At 37.5% G+C, this 26,533-nt stretch overlaps 1 protein-coding gene across 2 annotated transcripts in view; it reads left to right on the top strand.

Moving 5' to 3' along the window:
- LOC149777238 (uncharacterized) overlaps positions 1-26,232 on the top strand; it is a 75,407-nt gene extending 49,175 nt beyond the window's left edge. For both annotated transcript variants that reach the window (XM_089941981.1, XM_089941982.1), the window contains exons 13-17: positions 2,197-3,509; positions 11,082-12,575; positions 16,773-17,844; positions 20,674-20,793; positions 23,942-26,232. In XM_089941981.1, the coding sequence (XP_089798107.1) occupies positions 2,197-3,509; positions 11,082-12,575; positions 16,773-17,844; positions 20,674-20,756 (3,962 nt within the window). In that variant the 3' untranslated portion in view covers positions 20,757-20,793; positions 23,942-26,232. The remainder of the gene's footprint in view (positions 1-2,196; positions 3,510-11,081; positions 12,576-16,772; positions 17,845-20,673; positions 20,794-23,941) is intronic.
- Positions 26,233-26,533: the final 301 nt, after the last annotated feature.

The following is a 26,533-nucleotide window of genomic DNA, read 5'->3' on the forward strand; positions in this document are numbered from 1 at the left end:
AAATAGGTCTGCTTGGTCTTATGAAAATCATGCCAATCTGACAGCCAGTATGTCCATCATGCAGCTAACTGAAGATCTTGTTACCACTGAAGAATATGAAAGACAATTTTAATGCACAGCATTTAAAGGAAGATATGGTCTTTTATTACTGGAAATTCATTTAAAGGAAGAAATGGTCTTGTATTACTGGAAATTCATTTAAAGGAAGAAATGGTCTTGTATTACTGGAAATTCATTTAAAGGAAGATATGGTCTGGTATTACTGGAAATTCATTTAAAGGAAGAAATGGTCTTGTATTACTGGAAATTCATTTAAAGGAAGATATGGTCTTGTATTACTGGAAATTCATTTAAAGGAAGAAATGGTCTTGTATTACTGGAAATTCATTTAAAGGAAGAAATGGTCTTGTATTACTGGAAATTCATTTAAAGGAAGATATGGTCTTGTATTACTGGAAATTCATTTAAAGGAAGAAATGGTCTTGTATTACTGGAAATTCATTTAAAGGAAGAAATGGTCTTGTATTACTGGAAATTCATTTAAAGGAAGAAATGGTCTTGTATTACTGGAAATTCATTTTGGCCAATAGAACATCATGGAATTCTTGTTATGTGTATAACGTGCCTCATCATCAACATATTTTACGCATACAGTGGAATCTGTTTACAATGGAAACGGGGGGGGGAACAAAAATGTATCCCTTGTGGTAGGTGTCTGCTGTGTTAAGGTTGAATATGAGAGAAGTAAAGATGAGGCTCAAGAATATGACAGTGAAGTAAAGAAAATGGGGTTCAGTAATATTTTCTGTAATGAGCAAATGCCCTTGCAAGTTTCACCAAAAGACGTTAGTTAGAACGAGAATCAGGATCTTTATCCACTGACTTGCCGTTATTGTCAACATGAAAACTAGGTTGAATATAATGTTGCCATTATTGTCAACATGAAAACTAGGTTGAACATAACGTTGCCATCATTGTCAACATGAAAACTAGGTTGAATATAATGTTGCCATCATTACATCAGACCACACTTCCAAACTTTTTAGAGGCATGCTTTTAAAGTTGACAGTTACAATACAACCCATTTTGCAAAACCTTGCTGAAAACTGGTACAACTGTTACAAAAAATATCAGTTACCTTACTTAGGTCTTGTTTTTGGTCTGGTGAATGGAAACCATTCATGCATAGTGTAACCGCTGAGACTATTTTGTGGGTTCCAGTAGGTGGTCTCTGAGACAACTTTGTTGGTTTCAATAGGTGATCTCTGTGACTACTTTGTGGGTTCCAATGGGTGGTCTCTGACACTACATTGTGGGTTCCATTAGGTGGTCCCTGGGATCACTTTCTAGGTTTCTCTTTGCGGTCAATGAAGATTGGTTCTTGTGTATTTTTATTGTCAAATATTTGCAAAAGAATTTGTAGATAAATGAAATACTACAATCTGTATTGAAACAGATGTTTTATGATGCTTTGAGTCGATACACTAAATTTAAAGAAAACAACTACTCTTTCTCAGATTTCACTTCACAGCACTAACAGTCAGGGTTGTGACCATATGTTTATTGTGTCTCCCTGCTCAAGCAAAATATGCAAGGTAGTTTTCACTTCTTTTAGTGTAGACTATAGTGGCTGCATTGTTGACATTACTTTTGTGAAAGGTTGTCGTCTGAGTGCAGGTCCATCCAAACCCTACAAGCATGCTTAAATGTTTTGGGGGGCTTTGGGTCAATATTAAATATTTATACAAAAATCTTAATATTAACATTTCTTATGTTCTAGCTAAATGAAGTTGGGACATTCAGATTGGCAGTCTCCAGTGTCTTTTAATACAAATTGGATACAGTAAAGAGACATCATAGTTTGGTTGTGCATTATGGGTAAAACACCATGTACCATAAAAACTATACACTCATATACATCTATTTAATATTATTTGATTCATTAAGACATTTCAGAAGGTATGTATACAACTACTCAAGGCTCATGTGAAGCTTTATCAAATGTGATTATTGAAAATAATGTCAAAGGGACCATTTTTTCCTGTCACTTAAGCTTTGATAGATTTGTTGAGGTCAGAGTTTAGGGTTAACGGTAGTGGTAGTTTTCTTGTAATTTACGATTTTTTTTCTTTCTGTGTGTGTGTGTGCATGTGTGTGTGTCATTTTATAATATTAAATAATTAATCTTTTTTCCAGCTCTGTTTGACATTCACAAGGCTGGATCCACACCATATACCTGTGGAGTAATCAATGACAAGTATGGATACCAACTGGTGGAAGCCTTCAACTGGGCAATTGACTTGGTCAACTCAAAACAGGGAATGTTTAGCAACATTCTGAATGGAGTCAACCTGGGAGCCATCTTGCTTGATGTATGCCAGAGCCCAACTCTTGCTGGAAATCTTGTAGCAAATATTCACAGCGGAAATGTCGTACTCAGTAACGATGGATATCCAGTTAATCCCACCCGGTTTGACCTATATATTGGCCCCCTGGAAAGTGAGTCATCAATTCGAGTGGCAGATGTTCTTAACGAACTTGGGATTCCCCAGATCAGTTACGGTGCAACAACTCTTGAGCTCCAGGATGCAACAAAATACCCATATTTTTTGCGCACTGTTCCGGCAGATGACAAGCAGGCTCGTGCACTTATCTCATTTCTGAAGCGATTTGAACTGTTTAACATTCAGCTTGTGAGTCAATACTCCAGTGTAGGAATCAAGGGGAGAGAAGAATTTTTTCGTCTAGCCGAGCTTAACAAAATATGTGTGTCAGAGGATATTGTAATTGGATACACTGGACAGATCTCTGATCTGGAAGCAATGCTGGCTGTCAACAGGTTCCTGAAACATAACGATTCTCTTGTTGTTGTTCTGATAATGGATGATCCTTACCCAATTCTTCGTGCAGCTGAAAAGAATAACTTTGTCAGAGAAAAATATTTCTTCATCGGCACAGATAAATGGGGGTTTGCATACAACAACTTGAAAGGGATGGATGGCATTGCCAAGAGTCGTCGTGCTATGACATTAGATATGGAAACTGCGGATTTCCCAGAACTTGACAAGTATCTTGAAGATAAAAACCCAGACAACTATAACAGGAATCCATGGTTTAAGGAGTATTACCAGTACATTTATAATTGTTCCTGGAATGGACAATCTCAGTATCCCACCACATGCACATCTGACCTTATGGGTTATTCTAGAGCTTCTGACTACATCCAGGACCCTTACGTGCTTTATGTTGTTAATTCTGTTTTCTCCACAGCATTTGGTGTGCACAAAGCACTTCAGAGTCTGTGTGGTACAAATTATTTTTATGTTTGTAATCTCTTCCGTAACAGCGGAGAAAGGCGTCAGCTGATTCTGAGAAATATCCAGAAGGTTTCTTTCATTGATCAGACACTCCAACCATTCTATTTCACTCCTTCCGGTGAGAGTGACCGTGGATACCACATCTACCAGCCACTGCCAGATGAGACAGGAACAGGATATTACTGGGGAAATGTAAGATTGCCTTTTTTTTTTACAGTACATTGTCATCAGTTCATTGAAATTGATTAAAATTAAAATTGTTGGAATATCTCTGCATTCACACAGAAGAGTAGATTTTGAACAGTCATAAGGACATTATCATCCTTTTTGTGATGTTGCTGGGACTGTCAGTGGATATAAGGCTGTAGTGTTTACAAAAATTTATAAATATGGTATAGAAAAACCAAAAAAATGATGCCATACAATTGAATCAGTTAAAACCTCAGCCTTTCCTCTGAGATGCACATGAGGCTTATAGGTGGCAGTTATTTGTATGTAAGCCATTGGCAAACCATACCTCGCTTAGTTTGTGATTGTTTCATTTACTGTACGTCTTTTACCACTTATTATGACAGGATTCAGTTTGTAAATGATACAGGTTTGTTTAATATATTTGACAATTTTGGTAAAATGTCTTTAAAATTGTTGTCATAGTAATTGAACTGCTGCATACAGTATATCTCTATACATAAGACCTGCTACATACAGTATAATGCTACAGTACAGGATGAGAACCACTTCATACAGTATATTTCTGTATGTGAGACCTGCTAAATACAGTATATCTCTGTACATGATGAGAAAATCAACAATGCATGTGCAAGGGATGTTCTTTTATGATCTACAACAAAAAAGAAAATGTACAGTAACTCACTAACTTGAAACTGTGTGTCTTTAAAACAAACTATTATTCATCAAAGGTTTTGTTAACAAATGTGTTTTTTAAAGGTAAATAATGCTAGAGTGTTGTCTGCATTATTAATACAATATATGATAATGTCATAAGTAAATCAGCCTGGTATGTAGTGTTGTGTAAGTGCAGTACAACCATTGCTCATCAACTTCAACTTTTTCACAGAAGTGCTACATTCAAGTTGAAAATCATTCATACTTTAAGAACAATATTAACACAAATATATTACAAAACAATCCTGTTAAGCATAGATTTGGAAATATTTCTTCTTCAAATACATAACCTGATCATCATACCTTTAAGTTAGGAGAATTACTTTTACCTCACAAATCATTGCCATCTCATGCTGAAATGTTTTAGCTAAAAAAGGTGGCAGTTAAACAGGCTCCGTTTCTTTGCTGCAGAATTGGAAGATGTGTATCTTCACATTCCCATTCATACGGCTTTCAGGAAGTTCCTGTGATTTGCCTACATAGACATTGGTTACCAGTTCAGGGCACTCCCAGTTGGACTCAGCATCAGTCCCTGGGGTTTCACTTGATTGATGGACCAGGAAATAGCACATGTCTGAACCACCTCCTTAGTGGCAATATCAACTACCTGGGTTATATTGCTCAAAAATATCAGGTGAGTTATGTCTTCAAGCAAGACGTATCTTTTGTTGATGGCCGTTTCAACCTTGGTTTCCTTGTCAACAAGGACAAATCCGAACTTGTACCATTTGTTAATGTTGGTATGAAGCTGAACACTCAGTAAACAGAGTATGACTCCATCAGCACAAGCACTGAAAATCAGGACAATGGTTGCTTCCTTGATTATATGGGATGATCTGCCTACCTGAGAATTCCTCAACCTACAGCGTTTGCTCAATGTGGCAGCAGAACGTTTAGTCCATGTAGCTTATTTATTTTTCTCCCATGACTCTGTTATCCAAATGGAGGCCAAGACTTTGCCCATTTCCACAAATATGAGGTTCCGTCTCTGATGATGGTACAACCTCACTTGGCTCACATCGAGTATGCCTCTGCAATGCAACCTCCAGAAATCACAGTCTTTATGGATGGAAGCATGAGGGGGGGGGCACACCTCATTCCATCATGGAACTGTCAGGATTGTCATTTATATAACAATATTCTTGACATGAAAGCCATTTGAAAAGCTTTTCATTGATGGCAGGATGATTTACACGGAAAAGAGGTTCTCATTTTGTTCGATACTTACTCTTTGGTGACTTACCTCAAACAGGTAGGTGGAACTTAGTCCCCAGACCTTTGCATTCTTGTTTGAGATTTTCTAAAGTGGCATTTTCAGTGACAAATTCACAGCTGAGTTCATCATATTCCAGGTCAACTAAATGTATTAGTTGTCCCAGAAGAATCAACTTATACCAACAGAATGGTCTCTTCATCACTCACTTTTTTCACTCAAATGTGTCCAGTGAGATTGACCAATGGTAGACCTATTTGCAACAAGGTGGAATTCCAAACTTCCAATCTTTGTCTTACCAGTCCCAGTTCCGAAAACCTGGGCAGTTGGTTCTCATTCAAATGATTGGAACAGCCTGGTTGCATACACTTACCATCTAAAATCTCTGTTTCAGAAGGTAATACAGAAAGTAAGAAAATCAGAGTGATATGTCATCCTAATTGCTTCACTTGAATGTGATTCATGAATTGCAAAACAGAAATCTCCCGGAAGATCACAAAAACCACTCATCTGCTCAAGCAACCATAATGGCAACTGCTTCATCCCAATCCAGAGTTGCTGAAACTGTATGTCTGGATCATTATTAAACATGCCCTCAGAAACAAACAGTTCTGACAACAAGTGGTGGTGAAATTGCTCGAGCAAGATGGCCCTCCGCTTTAAAAGCATATGAAGGCAATTTTGATTATGCACATCCAAAGTTGTCGGCTCTTTGCCCTATTGGAATCTACCATGGGTACTAAGCAGGCGAAGAAGTCGCCATTTTAAGCACTCTTGAGAACCTCACTGTTTCACTTCTCATATAAGACCTGCTTCCTCGCTGCATTAGCAAGTGGCAAGCAGAATCTGTGAAATACATGCACTATCGTTGGAACCAAACTACTTGCAGTTCCAACAAGAAGGGTAAACACTCATGATGAACCCTGCTTTCATTGTCAGGAATATGAAAAATGAAAATCAGACCTTTTTCATGCTCTAACTAGTGTGAGCTCTGAAGTGGTACTTAAGAAGGACCAAGCCATTATGTTGAAGGAAATTACTCCTTCTTACCCCTTACAGAAGGAAAAGATGATATATCAGCACAGACTTTTTTCCTGGATAAAGTGGGTTATTGATTCCACATATTGGAAAATAACCCCGACCAAATTAATTTGCTTTTGTGTCTTTGCTTACAGAGTTAGGGTAATTGCCACGAACATTGCATTTGAGTGAAACTGTTCTCTAGCTGACATTATTCATGCCATTGGATGGAGGTCTGAGTCCTCTTCTCCAGCTTTTATGTCAGGGATCTTCCATCCTAAAAGGCTTAACTTGACCAGATGTTGCCTATAGCCATGGTGCAGCAGTTTACTGTCCTGAGTTAAACAACAGCTTCATAAGGATGCAGCTTTATTACATCTGCTGGATTTGATATGGCTTGGTGTTTTGTGGCAGATGGCTTGGTGTTTTATGGCAGATGGCATTGGTGTTTTATGGCAGATGGCTTGGTGTTTTATGGCAGAGTAACCCAAATAGTATTTAGCACTGAGGCAATTGAAGTAAAGTGCCAGGAAGACACCATGGTAGTTGTCACAGACTGGTCTAATGGTAGGATTTGAACCTGCACCCTTTCAGTCATGAGTCTAGCACGATAACCACTGGGCCACTGTGACTCCCTCAACTTCCTCTGGATTTGTGGGAGGGAAAACTTTTCCTTTTTGAAGTCACACCCTGACAGATGGAGTCTGTTTTCCAGTTCAGTTATCTAGAAGCTGTGACACATACCTTAAGGGACTGAAGATGGTCTTTTTGGGGTAAGGGGATGTATCTCCCTCTACTTCTTACCTATTCTCCTTAAGTATTATGATCAGGTAAATTTTGTATCTGTTGTTGTTATTTTGGGGGTTTAATGCTGTTTCTCAGCACAAGATTGACTATACATGGCAGCCAGTATAACTGATGGAGAGAGAACCCAGAGAAACCCCAGTAAGAACCACCGACCCATGGGAAGCTACTGTCAAACTTTCAAACAGACCCACATTGGCTATGCCCAAGACTCGAACCTACATGAACAGAGGTGAGATGGCAGTGATCGGTAAAGGTGAGTTCTTTAGACCACTAAGCCACTGGGGGCCCCTAATAATGTATTGGAAGAAGAAGCCAGTATTTTCTAATTAAATCTTTCTTCAGTAATAGTTACCCAAGAATAATACACATACACCCTACTGCCTCACTGAAGTTACATCAAAACAGAGAGCATGTCTTCCATTCCAATAGTAACTGAAGTATTCATGAGATTTGGCACCAATCCCTGTATCAAGGAGAGATCACTCTTGCATCACAGTTACATACATATTTGTTATACACAGTTTTGCAGTGAGTAAACCAGAGTTAAATATTTACAGTGCAAATATTACAGCCGTAGTCGTATATCAGACATGGGACAAGTAAGGTTCAATTTTGATATCGGGACAGCCTTGCACAGCTACCATGGTGTGTCTATTGACACAACACTTTACTCTGATACCTTGGCAAGATATAACTGTCATGTGTTGTAAACACCAAACAACTCCACACTATTCCACATTCCAGCAATGGGAATTATGTGATTCTCTGTCCATCTGTCAGTCTGCCCCATTTGGGAAACATAGTGTTACTCTTGCCTGTCTGTATGTATGTCTGTATGTCAGAATTTGATTACACTTGATGTTTAGGTCATTTTGAGTGTTGTGGTGGAGCATCTGTGTTCCATGAGCACAATCTCCTCATGGAAATTACAAAACTTTGTTGTGATTACGTCCATATTGTAACTATGTTGTCATGTCCACATGGTAACCATATTGTTTTTATGTCCACATGGTAACCATCTTGTTGTCATGTCCACCTGGTAACCATGTGCAAGTGAGTCTACAATATCATCTTTCTCTTGAAATCCCTGGGAAAATGTCAAAACTCAAATGCATGTACACACAAGAATGTTTCATTAGAGCAGCTATTCAATTACTGTTTGGACATATGTATTTATGCACCTCAGCACATAGTGGTTATTTTATGCCAACTATGGGTAAAGTTTGAGAAGGGTAAAAATGAAGAATTGCATAAAAATGGTAAAGTTTGAGAAAGGTAAAAATGAAGAATTGCATAAAAATGGTAAAGTTTGAGAAAGGTAAAAATGAAGAATTGCATAAAAATTTTAGTAACATAAACCCTTCTAAACATTAAGTGCTACAAAATAAAATATAAAACATAAGGATATTAAAATCCTTACAACATCTGGTAAAATATGTTTTATCAACTGAATTTTCTCAAATTGTCCAAGAATTTTTGGGGACCAAGATTTTTGTGTACAGTCCGTGCTGGAGGAAACATGTCATTAATGTAAAGTGTTTTGGTTTTCGTCTTTGAGGTTACTCTCAGAAAGGCTGCAACATTTACCAAAATTTGCAAACCTGTACATAACTGAAATGATACCATGGAAACAAAATGATTACAAACTTGACCTTTCCTCCTATCTATTCATTACACTTCTTGAACACCAGACAGCTATTATAATAATATGCATGCAGTACTTCACTCATTTTTCAGTTTTGTTTCTTTTGGTTTATGTCTTTTGTCATTTTTATCACATGAATTAGACATTTCCTTGCTGAACATATCTGACAGGATCTAGACATGTCTTTGTTGAATACATCTGACAGGATTTACACATGTTTATGTTGACTATATCTGACAGGATCTTGACATGTCTAACAGGAATTAGACATGTATATTTTAAATATATATCTGACAGAATTTAGACTTGTCTTTGTTGAATATATCTGACAGAATTTAGACATATCTTTCTTGAGTATATCTGACAGGATTTAGACCTGTCTTTGTTGAGTATATCTGACAGGATTTAGACCTGTCTTTCTTGAGTATATCTGACAGGATTTAGACGTCTTTGTTGAGTATATCTGACAGGATTTAGACATGTCTTTCTTGAGTATATCTGACAGGATTTAGACATGTCTTTGTTGAGTATATCTGACAGGATTTAGACATGTCTTTCTTGAGTATATCTGACATTTTCATATTGATATTGAGGCAGATTAGTGCTATTGAGGTGGGAGCCACCCATTAAAACACTGTTAACTGTTTATGGATATTAATATTGAGGTAGATTAGTTAATTGATATTGATATTGAGGCATATTTAGTGCTATTGAGGTGGGGACCACCCAATAAAGAAGCTATCAGTTAATCTGTTGATAGTGAAACAGATTAGTAGTATCAATATTGAGGAAGATTAGTACTATAGATGTGGGAACCACCCAGTAAAGAAGCTGTTACCAGTAAATTTCTTGATATTGAAACAGATTAGTATTATTGAGGTGGGTACCACCTAATAAAGAAGATGTTATCTGTTAATGGATATTATTATTGAGACAGATTAGTGCTGTTGAGGTGGGAACAACCCAATAAAGAAGCTGTTATCAGTTAATTTGTTGATATTGAGACAGGTTAGTGCTGTTGAGGTGGAAACAACCCAATAAAGCTGTTATCAGTTAATTTGTTGATATTGAGACAGATTAGTGCTGTTGAGGTGGAAACAACCCAATAAAGCTATTATCAGTTAATTTGTTGATATTGAGACAGATCAGTGCTGTTGATGTGGGAACAACCCAATAAAGAAGCTGTTATCAGTTAATTTGTTGATATTGAGACAGATTAGTGCTGTTGAGGTGGGAACCACCTAATAAAGAAGCTGTTATCAATTTGTTGATATTGAGACAGATTAGTACTATTGAGGTTGGAACCACCTAATAAAGAAGCTGTTATCAGTTTGTTGATATTGAGACAGATTAGTACTATTGAGGTTGGAACCACCCAGCAAAGAATCTTATCCATACTTACATAATTACATGAGAATAATTTAGCTTGAAACTCCATCTTGTCACGGTGTTTTCTTCTTGTCCACTGAAAGCACTACACAGCTTTTCAATTTAGACAAAAAGGATAGCAAGCGATGGAAATGTCATTAAGTGACTTTCATGCAACATTGATTTATTTTATATTCTTTTTCGTGTGTACATTTGATGTTGTTGTTGTAGGGTTTAATGCTGTTTTTCAGCACACGATAGGTTATTCATGGCGGCCAGTATTAATGGTGGAGGAAGAACCCGGGAAAACCCCGGAAAGAACCACCAACCCATGAGAAGCTACTGGCAAGCTTTCTCACATACCCACATTGGCCAAATCTGAGACTCGAACCGGCGCAGACAGAGGTGAGATGGCAGTGATCCATAATGGAGAGCACTTTAGACCACTTGGCCACTCGGGTCCCCACTGTATATTTTAAGGATTTTATATGCTTCATTCTTTTATTTTAAGATTGCATCTTTTTTGTGAAAAAAAAATTGTGTATATTTTATAAAAAGAATATATCGTTTACATTTTATTCATCATAGGCATTTTCTTTTCATTTGATTAAAAGATAACATCAAACTATCACTATGTATAATTAAACATATAACTGCATAATGTTTGCTTTTTCCTCCAGTAATTTATAAAAGAGGTTTATTTATATGTATAAATATATATATTAAAACATTATCAAAACTTGTGTGGAATTATGAGACTGGAATTATGAGACTGGTTTAGTTTTCATTCTTTTTCCTTTTGCAGGTAGGAAGTTACAATGACACGCACTACCTTAAGATTGATGCTGAATACACCCCCAATTGGGTTTCAAACTGTGACAAACCAGGGTCATGTCTCTGTGTATTTCCTGCATATCAGCCATCCCGATACATGCTGAAAAAATCACCAAACGATCTGAACATCATCTATGTGTCTGACATTCATCTTAAAGATCCAAATAACGTGTTTGGCTGTGGTGCAATTGACACTGCGGGTGGCTTCCAGAATCTACTGGCCTTTTTCTATGCCATTGAGTTAGTCAACAACAACACTGTGCAGAAGTTCCCAAGCAGTTTAAAGCTTGGTGGACTGGCACTTGATACATGTTCAGCTCCAATGAGGATCGGGCAGGACGTCTACAGTTTACTGAGTGGAGAACCTATCTGTTCCACTGACAATAATGAACAGCCTATTCCTCCTGCAACACTCATCTCTTTCTTGGCCAAAAACAGTGCAAATGCAATTGCTGTAAGCTCAATGGTTTCAAACCTTGGCATCACAAGTATGAGTCAAAGTGCAACATCAGTTGAACTTAGTGACAAACTAGTTCACTCAAAGTTCTTGAGAACAGTACCACCAGACAATGTTCAGGCTATTGTCATGGCAAAAATATTGAAGAAGTTTGGTTGGAACTATGCTTCTGCAATCTACTCAGATGATTCATATGGTAGAGCTGCGATACAGACTTTGTTGGAGGAAACCGACAAAACGGACAGTGTGAGCTGCATTGGCACCAAAATCAAAATTACATTAGATGCAACACTTAGTGATGCTAAAGACATTATTGACCAGCTAAACAAACAGATTGGAGCATCTGTTGTGTTATTGTTTGTAACTCCAAACCATGCTCGCCTTCTTCTGCAGGCTGCAACTGAAACAGGAGCAACACACCGGTTCACATGGCTCGGTAGCGACACTTGGGCCAACAATGACCTCATCACAGATGGTTATGAAGAGGCTGCATCTGGTGCTTTGACAATTCAGATTGCTTCAGAAACAGTCAACAGTTTCAAGAATTATGTGAAGAAATTGTCACTGAATAACAGGATGGGTATTCCCAATGACTGGTTTGAAGAACTATACCAGACATTGTTTCAGTGCCGTATCCAGGAGAGTATTGTAAAGAAGTCGTACACCCAGATCTGTACTGGCAAGGAACAAATTACCGATGATATGATCCCACAGGATCCATATGTATTTCACACTATCCTCTCTGTCTTCATGGCTGCTCAGGGAATTTCTGATATTGAAGTCTGCAAGAATTCTGGTCTTGATTTAGCTGCTTGTCTGTCACTCCAAGTTAATCGCCTTGAGTTAATTTATGGTGGAATAAGCCAGGCTCAGTACAAGGTCCTACCAGATGAGTTGGGACAAAGAAGCTTCCTGTTTAAGTTCACAGATGATGGATATGGTGATGTGGGATACAACATCCTGAACTATAGGCGTAACTTCTCCTCGGGCAGCTACGAATACATCAAGGTACAGTATCCAAAATCGGTCCCATATTTTTGAAACCTTTGAGCAAGAAACTCAGACTGAAGCTCTGATCCCTAGAATTGGACATAATATTTGTATTTTATTTTTGGTAAAAATTAGCTTGCTTTTAGAGGATAAAGGTTTTGTGATATGTAGTTGCAGGCCCCATTAAAAGTGTGATAAAATGTCATGATTGTATGTGATATGTAGTTGTAGGCCCCATTCAAAGTGTGATAAAATCTCATGACTGTATGTGATATGTAGTTGTAGGACCCATTAAAAGTGTGATAAAATCTCATGACTGTATGTGATATGTAGTTGTAGGCCCCATTAAAAGTGTGATAAAATATCATGACTGTATGTAATGTGTAATTGTAGGCCCCTTAAAGTGTGATAAAATCTCATGACTATGTGATATGTAGTTGTAGCCCCTTAAAGTGTGATAAAATCTCATGACTGTATGTGATATGTAGTTGTAGGCCCCTTAAAGTGTGATAAAATCTCATGACTATGTGATATGTAGTTGTAGCCCCGTAAAGTGTGATAAAATCTCATGACTGTATGTGATATGTAATTGTAGGCCCCTTAAAGTGTGATAAAATCTCATGATTGTATGTAATATGTAGTTGTAGGCACCATTAAAAGTGTGATAAAATCTCATGACTGTATGTAATATGTAGTTGTAGGCACCATTAAAAGTGTGATAAAATCTCATGACTGTATGTAATATGTAGTTGTAGTCCCAGCTGAAACTATGTTAGAAACTCTTATTAACTTTATTGTTGTAGGCCCATTTTAAAATCTCATGACTTTGTTACTATGCAGTTGCAGGCCCTGCTGATAGTGTGTTAAAATCTCATGACAGTGTATGTAACTATGTAGTTGTTGGCCCATATAAAGCGTGTTACAGTTTCAGGGCTATGTAGTTGTAGGTCTGCTTAAGGTGTGTTAAAGTCTCATGACTGTATGTAAATGGCACCACTTAAAGTGTGTTAGAATCTCATGACCATACATCACAATGTAAATGTAGGCCTGATGAAAATGTGTTAAAATCTTATGACAATGTATGTAACTACGTAGTTTTAGGCCCCATTGAAGGCGTGTTAAAATCTCGTGACTGTACATGATTTTTGTAAATGTATACCTTCAGACTGAATGCTTAAAAATCTTATGAATAGGAGTCAGAAATCTAAATGTTACATTTTCAAAGATTTTTTTGTAGGTTCATTTTTATGGTATCTTCATCTTTCTAACTGATGGTCCTGGAAGTAGATTTATGGGAAAATTACATGTACAGTAGCAAACATCCTGGTGGCAAGCTACATGTAGGAAACACCATGGTAGAAAACTACATGTAGCAAACATCCTGGTGGCAAGCTGCATGTAGGAAACAGCCTGGTGGCAAGCTACATGTAGGAAACACCATGGTAGAAAACTACCTGTAGCAAACAGTCTGGTGGAAAGCTACATGTAGCAACATCCTGGTGGCAAACTTCCTGGTGGCAAGCTACATGTAGCAAACAGCCTGGTGGCAAGCTACATGTAGCAAACATCCTGGTGGCAAGCTACATGTAGGAAACACCATGGTATAAAGCTACATGTAGCAAACACCATGGTAGAAAACTACATGTAGCAAACATTCTGGTGGCAAGCTACATGTAGCAAACAGTCTGGTGGAAAGCTACATGTAGCAAACAACCTGGTGGAAAACTACATGTAGCAAACAACTTGACAGAAGGCTACATGCAGCAAACGGCCTGGTGGAAATCTACATGTAGCAAACAACCTGATGGAAAACTTCATGTAGTAAACAACCTGGTGGAAAACTACATGTAGCAAACAACCATTCAGAAGGCTACATGTAGCAAACAACCTGGTGGAAAACTGCATGTAGCAAACAACCTGGTGGAAAGCTACATGTAGCAAACAGTCTTGTAGAAAGCTACCTGTATCAAAACAGTCTGGTGGAAAGCTACATGCAGCAAACAGTCTGGTGGAAAGCTATATGTAGCAAACAGCCTGGTAGAAAACTACATGTAGCAAACAACCTGGTGGAAAACTACATGTAGCAAACAACCTGACAGAAGGCTACATGTATCAAACGACCTGGTGGAAAGCTGCATGTAGCAAACCACCTGGTGGAAAACTACATCTAGCAAACAACCTGGCAGAAGGCTACATGTAGCAAACAGCCTGGTGGAAAACTACATGTAGCAAACAGTCTGGTGGAAAGCTACATGCGGAAAACAACCTAGTGGACAACTTCAGGTAGCAAACAACCTGGTGGAAACTACATGTAGCAAACAGCCTGGTGGAAAGCTACATGTAGCAAACAACCTGGTTGAAAACTACATGTAGCAAACAACCAGATGGAAAACTTCATGCAGCAAACGACCAGGTGGACAACTTCATGTAGCAAACAACCTGGTGGAAAACTACATGTAGCAAACAACCTGGTGGGAAACTACATGTAGCAAACAGCCTGGTGGAAAACTACATGTGCAAACAACCAGATGGAAAACTTCATGCAGCAAACGACCTGGTGGACAACTTCATGTAGCAAACAACCTGGTGGGAAACTACATGTAGCAAACAGCCTGGTGGGAAACTACATGTAGCAAACAGCCTGGTGGGAAACTACATGTAGCAAACAACCAGATGGAAAACTTCATGCAGCAAACAATCTGGTGGAAAGCTACATGCGGAAAACAACCTAGTGGAAAACTTCAGGTAGCAAACAACCTGGTGGAAACTACATGTAGCAAACAGCCTGGTGGGAAACTACATGTAGCAAACAGCCTAGTGGGAAACTACATGTAGCAAACAACCAGATGGAAAACTTCATGCAGCAAACGACCTGGTGGACAACTTCATGTAGCAAACAACCTGGTGGAAAACTACATGTAGCAAACAGCCTGGTGGGAAACTACATGCAGCAAACAACCAGATGGAAAACTTCATGCAGCAAACAATCTGGTGGAAAACTTCATGTAGCAAACAACCTGGTGGAAAACTACATGTAGCAAATGACCTGGTGGACAACTTCATGTAGCAAACAACCTGGTGGAAAACTACATGTAGCAAACAACCTGGTGGAAAGCTACATGTAGCAAACATCCTGGTTGAAAACTACGTGTAGCAAACAACCAGATGGAAAGCTGCATGTAGCGAACAACCTGAGATGGAAAGCTGCATGTAGCAAACAGCCTGGTGGAAACTACATGTAGAAACAGCCTGGTGGAAAGCTACATGTAGCAAACAGCCTGGTTGAAAACTACATGTAGCAAACAACCAGATGGAAAGCTGCATGTAGCGAACAACCTGGTGGAAAGCTACATGTAGCAAACAGTCTGGTGGAAAGCTACATGTAGCAAACAGCCTGGTTGAAAACTACATGTTGCAAACAGCCTGGTTGAAAACTACATGCAGAAAAAAACCAGATGGAAAGCTGCATGTAGCAAACAGCCTGGTGGAAAACTACATGTAGCAAACAACCTGGTGGAAAGCTACATGTTTGCAAACAACCTGGTTGAAAACTACATGCAGAAAAAACCCAGATGGAAAGCTGCATATAGCAAACAACCTGGTGGAAAGCTACATGTAGCAAACAGCCTGGTGGAAAGCTACATGTAGCAAACAGCCTGGTTGAAAACTACATGTAGCAAACAACCAGATGGAAAGCTGCATGTAGCGAACAACCTGAGATGGAAAGCTGCATGTAGCAAACAGCCTGGTGGAAAGCTGCATGTAGCAAACAGCCTGGTGGAAAGCTACATGTAGCAAACAGCCTGGTTGAAAACTACATGCAGAAAAAAACCAGATGGAAAGCTGCATGTAGCAAACAGCCTGGTGGAAAACTACATGTAGCAAACAGCCTGGTGGAAAACTACATGTAGCAAACAACCTGGTGGAAAACTACATGTAGCAAACAGCCTGGTGGAAAGCTACATGAAGCAAAAAACTTTAACAAGTTTAGTCCATGGAACTCACAAGATTTATTAATGGGGTCTGTTAAGAGAAACTTGAATTTGGAGTGCTTGTTTTCTGCTCAACTTCTGCAAATAGATTGAAATAGCTCTAATCATTTTTTTCTTCTCATTTTTATGGAAGTTTCAGTACCAACTTAAATTTTGAACATATTATTCATTTAACTATATTGTAGAAACATGTGACAAACTTGCAGTTTGTTTCTCATTTCAGATTGGTAGTTACCAGCAAGATCTTCTTATCAATTCCCAGCTTTACTACAGCTACAGTACCTTTGACAACTCAGTGCCAGTGTCACAATGTCCAGTTGGTAGTGACTGCCCCTGTTTAAGGTCAGATGGGTCGGTCAGAATATTTAGCCGTCGGGGAACTGGTGTATCCTACTATGTCAGTGAGGAAGGGCAATATGTTGATCCAAGTACAGGGTTGCTTGTTACTGTTCAGTCAACACCACAAGTTGGAGATCGTTTCAATAATATCTGGGGTATCATTGTTGCTACACTGGCTGGTGTTGGAGCTTTTGTTTCACTTTGTTTATTTATTTATTTGTTAATTGTTTATCCTGTTCGTTCTGGCACCTCAATCCTAGGCTACATGCTATCATTTGGTATCATTCTTGTCTTTGCCCTGACTTTTGCTTTCATTGTCCATGCATCTGATGAGGTTTGTGCACTCCGTAGATTCTGCCTTGCACTTGTGTACTCAATTGTCTATTCATCGTTGTTCATTAAAGTTGTGGACTGCTACAGAACTAGGGATCGGGAGGATATCTATAGTGTTAAATATAAAAAGATTGGAAATCCTTGTGGACTCTTCCTTGTGGCTCTCCTTCTGGTTGGTGTCCAGGTCATGATTAATGTAGAGTGGCTGATTTTGGAGGAACCAAATGTGGAAAGGGTCCTGTACAACAATATGTTGTGGCCACGATGCACACCAGATAACTTTTATGACGAGGGTCTTGTTTTGTCAAATGTTTACATCTTCGTTCTCATCTTCCTGTCAATCATTTTTGGCCTCTGTGCATGGAAGAGTGAGAAGAATAATAATGAGTGTAAATGGATTTTGGGTTCTGTCATCCTGACAGTGCCATGTTGGATGACATGGTGTCTGGTCGCCACTCTGGGAGAATACAAAATGCGAGATGCAGCTGTGGCCATTGGATTAGTGTTTAATGGCTATGTCTTTCTTCTTTGTGGTCCTCTACGTAAGCTGTACCTTCTAAACAAGTACCAGAAGAATGTGGAGGAAGACGAGAAGTCTATTCATGCATTATCCAGCCAGAAAGGTAGGCAACTCTTGCTTGATTATAAGGAAATTAACAAAAGCTATTACCAGATAATGCAGCAGTCTTCCAATTTGGAACCATATAATTTATTCATTATAATGTAACAATGTATCCACTTTTTGTGTAACTGTGTTCTGCATTCCAGTGTTGGTGCCTGTTATCTTAAGGAATTTTTAATAGCAATGTTCATTGTAGCAGGGAGGTGCATTACATGCTGGGGTATATTCACAGTGCTACCTTGTAAAATTTCCATACACATTCTACAGTCAAACTAGTATTGATTCCATAAACATTCCACAGGCAAACTAATATTAATTCCATACACATTCTGCAGTCAATCATATATTGATTCAGTAAACATTCTACAGTCAGACTAGTAATGATTCCATACACATTCTACAGGCAAACTAGTATTGACTCCATACACATTCTACAGACAAACTAGTATTGATTCCATAAACATTCTACAGGCAAACTAGTATTGATTCCATATCAATTCTGCAGGCAAACTTGTATTGATTCCGTACACATTCTACAGTCAAACTAGTATTGATTCTATACACATTCTACAGTCAAACTAGTATTGATTCCATACACATTCTACAGTCAAACTAGTATTGATTCCATACTTATTCTACAGTCAAAATTAGTATTCTATACTCATTATTCAGTCAGTTTTTGTATTGATTCCATACAATTCTATAGTCAAACTAGTATTGATTCTATACTTATTCTGCAGTCAAAACTAGTATTAATTCTATACTCATTCATCAGTCAAGCTAGTATTGACTCCGTACACATTGTACAGTCAAACTTAAGTATGGATTCCACCCATGTTCTACAGTCAAACTAGTATTGACTCCATAACACATTCTACAATCACAACTAGTATTGAAACCCTTTGGCATGAAGTGATTATGAATGTTTGAAAAAGTATGCCATATCAGGGTATAATCTCTTATTCATTCAGGGGCAGGGTTTCACATGGCACTTGTTCATAATGCTATGACATGGAAAGATGTAATGAGCCATTCGTTTTAATGCTCCAGCATTGTGTCATTCATCTTATATTGTTCAGGAAATGTACTTTTTATCCCATAATGCCCTGGCAGGTCAAGATGTAAAGTTCTATTCAGGATGTAACAAGTCATTCATCCCATAATGCTCAAGCAGATCAGGATATAAAGTGCAGGGCATTGGAAAACCACTCATTCTCTCACCCTGACCAGGTAAAAATTGGCTGTGTCAAGGAAAAATGTTTCCATATACTTGTCTTTGGGCAGAGTAGATTTGCACCTTCATAATGAATCTTGAGTGTATTTTTTATCCTTGAACATTTCTTAACATTTAGCTGATTGGCATGCTTGTCATCAGTCTAGAACACATTGCAGTGGAAATGACTTTATTATTTTTTTTACACAGGTACTGAATGTAAGCTTGATACAAACATGAGTCCATATTATGGAATATATAATGTTGTGGTTTCACACTTAGCTCTTGATTATGTAATGGTCATTGCATTGACAGTGACACTTCTAAGTAATTTAGGGGTCATTTTGATCTGGAGAAAGATTGCCTTTCAATGAGTAATCACACATCATTACAAGTCGGACCTCTGAGAAAATAAGAGGTAGGGAATGTCAAAATGTGCATGATTTTTCATCTGGCCAGGCAGTGTTACACTTGACCCAAGTCGCCAGCAGTTTCATGGCTGCAGCTTAATTTATGCATTGTCATGCCAAGGGGAAAATGCAAGTAGGCCAGGATGTTATGTGTTCTTGTCATTGAAGCTGATTCAGATCATGATGTTACAGACTATTTGTCCCACAGTGATTAATGCCATCTTTCGCATAATGTTTGGGCAAGAAAATATGTAATGTGCTGTTAGTCCCATAATGTTCAGGCATGTCACAATGTTGCGTGCCATTCATCCATTAATGCTCAGGCAGTTTGGCAAGTTAGTGCCATTGATTTATGTTGTATATTGATTTAAAGTAAACATTGTGCTCTCAGAAAATCTGTGAACACATTTTCCAGTAGTAGGTCTCAGTCTCAGGTAGGCAAAGTTTGATTTAGGTTATACATAGGAAATATATACTATGGGGAAATCAGTCATAAATAAAGGTCAGGGTATAATATGCCACTGTCCCAAAATACTCAGGTCAGAGTGTACTTTGCTCTGGTCCCAAAATACTCAGTTCATGGTGCAATATGCCACTGTCCCAAAATACTCAGATAGTCAGGGTGTTATATACTACTGTCCCAAAATACTCAGAACAGTCAAGGTTTAATATGTCAATGCCCCAAAATGCACAGATAGGTCTGAGTTTAATGCTACTATTCCAAAATACTCAGATAGGTCTGGGTTTAATATGCTGCTGTCCCAAAATACTCAGGTCAGTGTGTAATATACTACTGTCCCAAAATACTCAGATCGGTCTGGGTTTATATGCTACTGCACCAAATACTTAGATAGGTCAGGGTGTAATATGCCCCTGCCCCAGAATACTCAGATAGGTCAGTGTGTAATATGCCACTGTCCCAAAATGCTCAAACAGGTCAGGGTGTAATATGCCACTGTCCCAAAATATTCAGACAGGTCAGGGTTTACTATACTACTGTCCCAAAATACTTAGGTCAGGGTGTACTATACTACTGTCCCAAAGTACTCAGATAGGTCAGTGTGTAGCATCTTCAAAGTTGAATGCATGTTTTAAACAAAAAATGTATGCTATGGGAGAAATCACAAATTAAATTTTTGTAGTATATTGATATGAAAGTTAATTATGGCTACAGGTATTATTATTATTATTATTATTATTATTTCAGACTACAACTCCATGTATGGCATGCATTATGACAATAATCCGCAACTCCATGACAGGGACAGTGCACTCTATGAACCACATTGATTCTAAACAGAATTATATCATGATCCAGTTAAACTGTGTAAGTTTGGATGTTTGTTTTACTGCATAAGTTATACTGTACAAGTTATAGTGTGCACATTTTTTGTATCAGTTGTGCTTAGTAAGTTTTGCTGTGTAAAAGATTATGTGCATGCTAGAGTAAGTTTTGCTGAAGCACGTATGATTGGTAAGCTTACCTCTGGAAATTATTCTGTGCAAGTTATGCTGTGAAACAATGCAAGTTTTGCTCAGGTATAAAGCCAGGTGATGTTTCTCATTTTACAATATGTCATTTAAAGTGTATTTGAGACAGTTATGTTGGTGTGAAATCCATTAGGCCCATGCCATACCATGGTACTCCATTAAGCACATGTCATACCATGGTACTCCATTAAGCGCATGTCACACCAGGGTCCTCCATTAAGCCCTTGTCATACCATGGTACTCCATTGAGCCCATGAGATACCATGAAATCCATTAAGCCCATCCATACCATGGTGCTCTATTAATCCCATGCCTTACAATGGTACTCCATTAAGCCCATGTCATACCGTGGTACTCCATTAAGCCCATGGCATACCATGGTACTCCATTAAGCCCATGCCATACCATGGTACTCCATTAAACCCATGTCATACCATGGTAATCCATTAAGCCCATATCATACATTGGTAATCTATTAATCCCATGCCAAACCATGGTAATCCATTAAGCCCATGCTATCCCATGGTACTCCATTAAGCCCATGCCATACCATGAAATCCATTAAGCCCATCCATACCATGGTGCTCTATTAAGCCCATGCCTTACCATGGTACTCCATTAAGCCCATGCCATACCATGGTAATCCATTAAGCCCATGTCATACCATGGTAATCCATTAAGCCCATCCCATACCATAGTACTCCATTAAGCCCATGTCATACAATGGTAATCAATTAAGCCCATGACATACCATGGTATTCCATTAAGCCAATCCATACCAATGAAACCCATTAAGCCCATCCCATACCATGGTACTCCATTAAGCCCATCGATACCATGGTACTCCATTAGGCACATGACATACCATGGTAATCCATTAAAGCCTTGTCATACCATGGTAATCCATTAATCCCATGACATACCATAGTAATCCATTAATTCCATGCCATACCATGGTACTCCATTAAGCCCATGACATACCATGGTACCCCATTAAGCCCATGACATACCATGGTAATCCATTAAAGCCTTGTCATACCATGGTACTCCATTAAGCCCATTCATACCATGGTAATCCATTAAGCCCATGCCATACCATGGTAATCCATTAAGCCCATGCCATACCATGGTAACCCATTAAGCCCATGCCATACCATGGGAATCCATTAAGCCCATGTCATGCCATGGTAATCCATTAGGCCCATGACATACCATGGTATTCCCTTAAGCCCATGTCATACCATGGTAATCCATTAAGCCCATCCATACCAATGAAACCCATTAAGCCCATCCCATACCATGGTACTCCATTAAGCCCATCCATTCCATGGTAATCCATTAAGCTCATGCCTTACCATGGTACTCCATTAAGCCCATCCATACCATGGTACTCCATTAAGTCCATCCCATAAAATGGTACTCCATTAAACCCATACCTTACCATGGTACTCCATTAAGCCCATGCCATACCATGATAATCCATTAAGCCCATGCCTTACCATGGTACTCTATTAAGCCCATGCCTTACCATGGTACTCTATTAAGCCCATGCCTTACCATGGTACTCTATTAAGCCCATGCCTTACCATGGTAATCCATTAAGCACATGCCATACCATGGTAATCCATTAGGCCCATGCCTTACCATGGTACTTCATTAAGCCCGTGCCTTACCATGGTACTCCATTAAGCCCATGTCATATCAAGGTAATCCATTAAGTCCATCCATACCATTGAAACCCATTCTTCTGTGGAACAAGCTTCCACTACATGTAAAATCTGCTGAAAATATTAGAGTATTTAAAAATAGATATCATGAGCATGTATGTGTTTCTAATAAATAATGGAATTTAGTATTTTAATACTAAACATGTTAAAATAAACAGTAATTATTGCCATCTTCATATAATGTGCATTGTTATACTCTCCTTTGAGGGCCTTAAGGGAGAATAGTCCTTGATTAATGAGTCACCCTCCATAAATAAAGCATTATTATTATTATTATTAAGCCCATCCCATACCATTGAAATCCGTTAAGCCCATTCCATACAAAGTGAATAAGAAAATTTGGTAAAAATATTTTAGATTTCTGGTTAATAGTTCAGTTGTAATCAGCATACTTTAATATGGAGTATTTTGCTATCTTTTCATGCAAACAAAGGACATGTATTTCATACAAACAAAGAACATGTATTTGATACAAACAAAGGACATGTATTTCATACAATAAAGGACATGTACTTCATAACAAACAAGGAACATGTACTTCATACAAAAGACATGTACTTCATACAGAAAAGGACATGTATTTCATACAAACAAAGGACATGTATTTCATACAGTAAAGGACATGTATGTCATACAAACAAGGAACATGTACTTCCTACAAAATACATGTACTTCGTACAATAAAGGACATGTATTTCATACAAAAAAGGACACGTATTTCATACGAAGAACATGTATTTCATACAAAAAAATTAAAGAACATGTATTTCATACCAAAAAAAATAAAAGAACATGTATTTCATACAAGAAAGGACATGTATTTCATACAAAGGACATGTATTTCTTACAAAGGACATGTATTTCATACATAAAAGGACATGTATTTCATACAAAGGACATATATTTGATACAAAGGACATGTAACAAACAAAGGACATGTACTTCATCCATAAAAGGACATGTATTTCATACAAACAAAATGACATATTTTATACAAACAAAGGACATATATTTCAGCAAGATGTTGAAGATTTTATAGACAGAAATGCATGGATTTGATTCGTATTCAGCGGAATCATGGCATGACTGATTCATAACTTATGTAATATTTTCATGTTTGGAATTTCAATCTAATGGAAAGTAAAGTCTATCAAAAATATAATCTTGCGTTTCTTTTTTTCAGGAATATAGATGTTAAATTTGGAGGAGAGGTGCCTTGAAAACTTGTGTTACAAGTTTATTTTTTCTCTTCTGCAGATGATGCAACAGGAATAAACAAGGACCATTTGATAAATCCAGCTGGAGATGGCATACATTATATTTTTTCATCCAGTAGTGACACCAACACTTTTTCTAAAATGGTTTCATCAGCCTTCATGATGATGAACGTGTATCTACTTTAGTAGATGTCATCTGATCCATATTTTAATACCAACCTGATCAGTATAATATTAATTTCCTATACATCACACTTGAAGGCTGTTTAATTACTTGTCTGCATTATATATATGTACATATATATATATTTTTATTTTCTTCAGTGAATCAAAGTATGAATTTTGCGTTCTGCACATAAACGACCATTAAAGATTTGTATTGGCTTTTGAAGATTATCAGTTATCATTAATGTCTTATAATGCAGAGAAAAGCTAGCGATGAAATTAATAGATGGATGATTCAATACTTTGTATTAATTTGTGAATTGTAGGTTTCAATATTAAAAGTTTCTAAATTAGGAGGAGAGGATGTTATTTTGTTTGGATGTTCATTACTTACAGCAGTAAGCTTAAATATATAATAGTAATTTGTCTTGCCACTTAAAATATATTTTGTGAATCAAAGTAGCTATGTGAAATTATGCAAATTCTGAAATAGTTTAAATAATTATACATGCAAAGTTATGTTCTTCAAGTTAAAAATTCCATGTATATTAAGAATGATTAAATCTTAAATGCTGTGAAAAAATTCAACTGATCCTTGAATTAAACTATATACTTATAAGTCAAGTCAAACTACACACAATGTAGACCATGATCTGCCATCATGTAATACACCATCAGATCTGGGTCTGTTTTGTTTGCTCTACTGATTACTTCTAACAAACTGCATAGACCCAGAGCTGTCAGTGCACTCTGTGATGGCAGAACTTAGTCTGTGTAGTTTGCAGTTGGACTTGACTTGTGAATAGATATGGTAAGTCTTTAAGACACTTGTCATCTTCGTAAACACAATAATGACTTACAATTCATATTTTTATTATATTGTTCCAAAGAAAATATTTTCATGAAAGTTGAATAACTGATTGCATCATGGTCAAAAACATCTACCATATTTGATCTAAGACTGGCACATACTTAAATATGTGCACACCCCTTTTAATGTGAATGTCACCCATTCCTAAGTGCACGTCGTAATCTCACAAGCTTCGTGCAAGGAAAGTGGTTTTTTAAATTGGCCTAGAATATTGCGATTTCCTTTAATTTAACACCATGCGCATCTAGTGCATCACTTCCACCTAATTTTATATTTTAGTCAGCCTCAAAAAATAGCTTTTAACAGAAATTTTATTTATTGTAACCAAATTGCTTACAGAAAATATGTACTTCCATTTCAATTGTACCAGCCATTTTGCTCCTAGAAAGAATCCTATTTTAATAGTCCCAGCCATATTATGCCCAGAAAGAAGGATCCTCAGAAGTGGATAGCTTTCGGTAGAGACAGAGCGAGCAAAGTCATCAGTGTTCATTAATTGGTTTCTGCTTGCAGGGATGAGTTTGATAATCATGAAACTTACCTACTCAGATTTTAAATTTGGAAGTGCACTGCGCATTATATTATGATATAGTGATATGTCTTCAAAGCTTAAACTGTTTATAATGTTCATTAATATGACAATGGATTTACATAAAATTTTGTTGTATTCAAGACGGATTAAGATAAGATTATTGTAACATGTTTCCATAATAAATGACTGACTTGCTTTAAAAGTAAACAAAGGTTTTGAAATGCTGTTGCAATTCAGCAGTATCTGATTTCCTGGTTTTAATTTGTTTGTGAGACTCTAAACATTAGAAGACCATAATTTTAATTTTATTTCTCCAACTCTGTTGATTAATTGTTTTAGTGCACATATAATAATTCATTAAAGTGAAATTTGCAGTAATTTTGACACTAAATATTGATGTACAAGACATGTATTTGGGTTCCTAAATGCACATATCTATTACATCATCCTTGTATATTTGACTATGTTATAAGTCTGGCCTGTACACTGTATATTAGAAATTCAATTATATTTGTTAAATAAGATGTGTACTCGTCTTGTACATAGGGTATAGAAACTCGCCTTGTACACAGGGTACAGAAACTCGCCTTGTAAACAGGGTACAGAAACTCGCATTGTTCATAGGGTATAGAAACTTGTCTCCACAAATCGAAGTTTTTTATATTATAATTGTATGTAGTTCATTTGTACACTGATATGCAAATAAATCATTATTTTACAGTGGCTATACTTGTACAAGAAATAAAATTTTATATTTTAGAAACCTTTTGTTTGTTTTAAGAGAAAGTTAAAGTTGTACATTCATTTGAAGGTCTAATTGTGATAAATGTTTAAGATGAGAGAGTCTGCATAAATTAAAATGGTTTCATTCATATTATTAACCCTTTTCCGATGGCCTAGTGTTTAGAGCATCTGTCTCGGAAGTGGGTGGTCGTGGATTCGATCCCAGGCCGAGTCATACCAAAGACTTACAAAAATGGTACTAAGAGCTACCTTACTTGGCACTCAGCATTAAGAGGTTAGTGTTAGGACTGGTTGGCCTGGTGTAAGGATTATGTGACTGG

This window comes from Sinohyriopsis cumingii, chromosome 18, assembly GCF_028554795.1.
Source record: "Sinohyriopsis cumingii isolate HCF-2022 chromosome 18, ASM2855479v2, whole genome shotgun sequence".
Taxonomy (NCBI): domain Eukaryota; kingdom Metazoa; phylum Mollusca; class Bivalvia; order Unionida; family Unionidae; genus Sinohyriopsis; species Sinohyriopsis cumingii.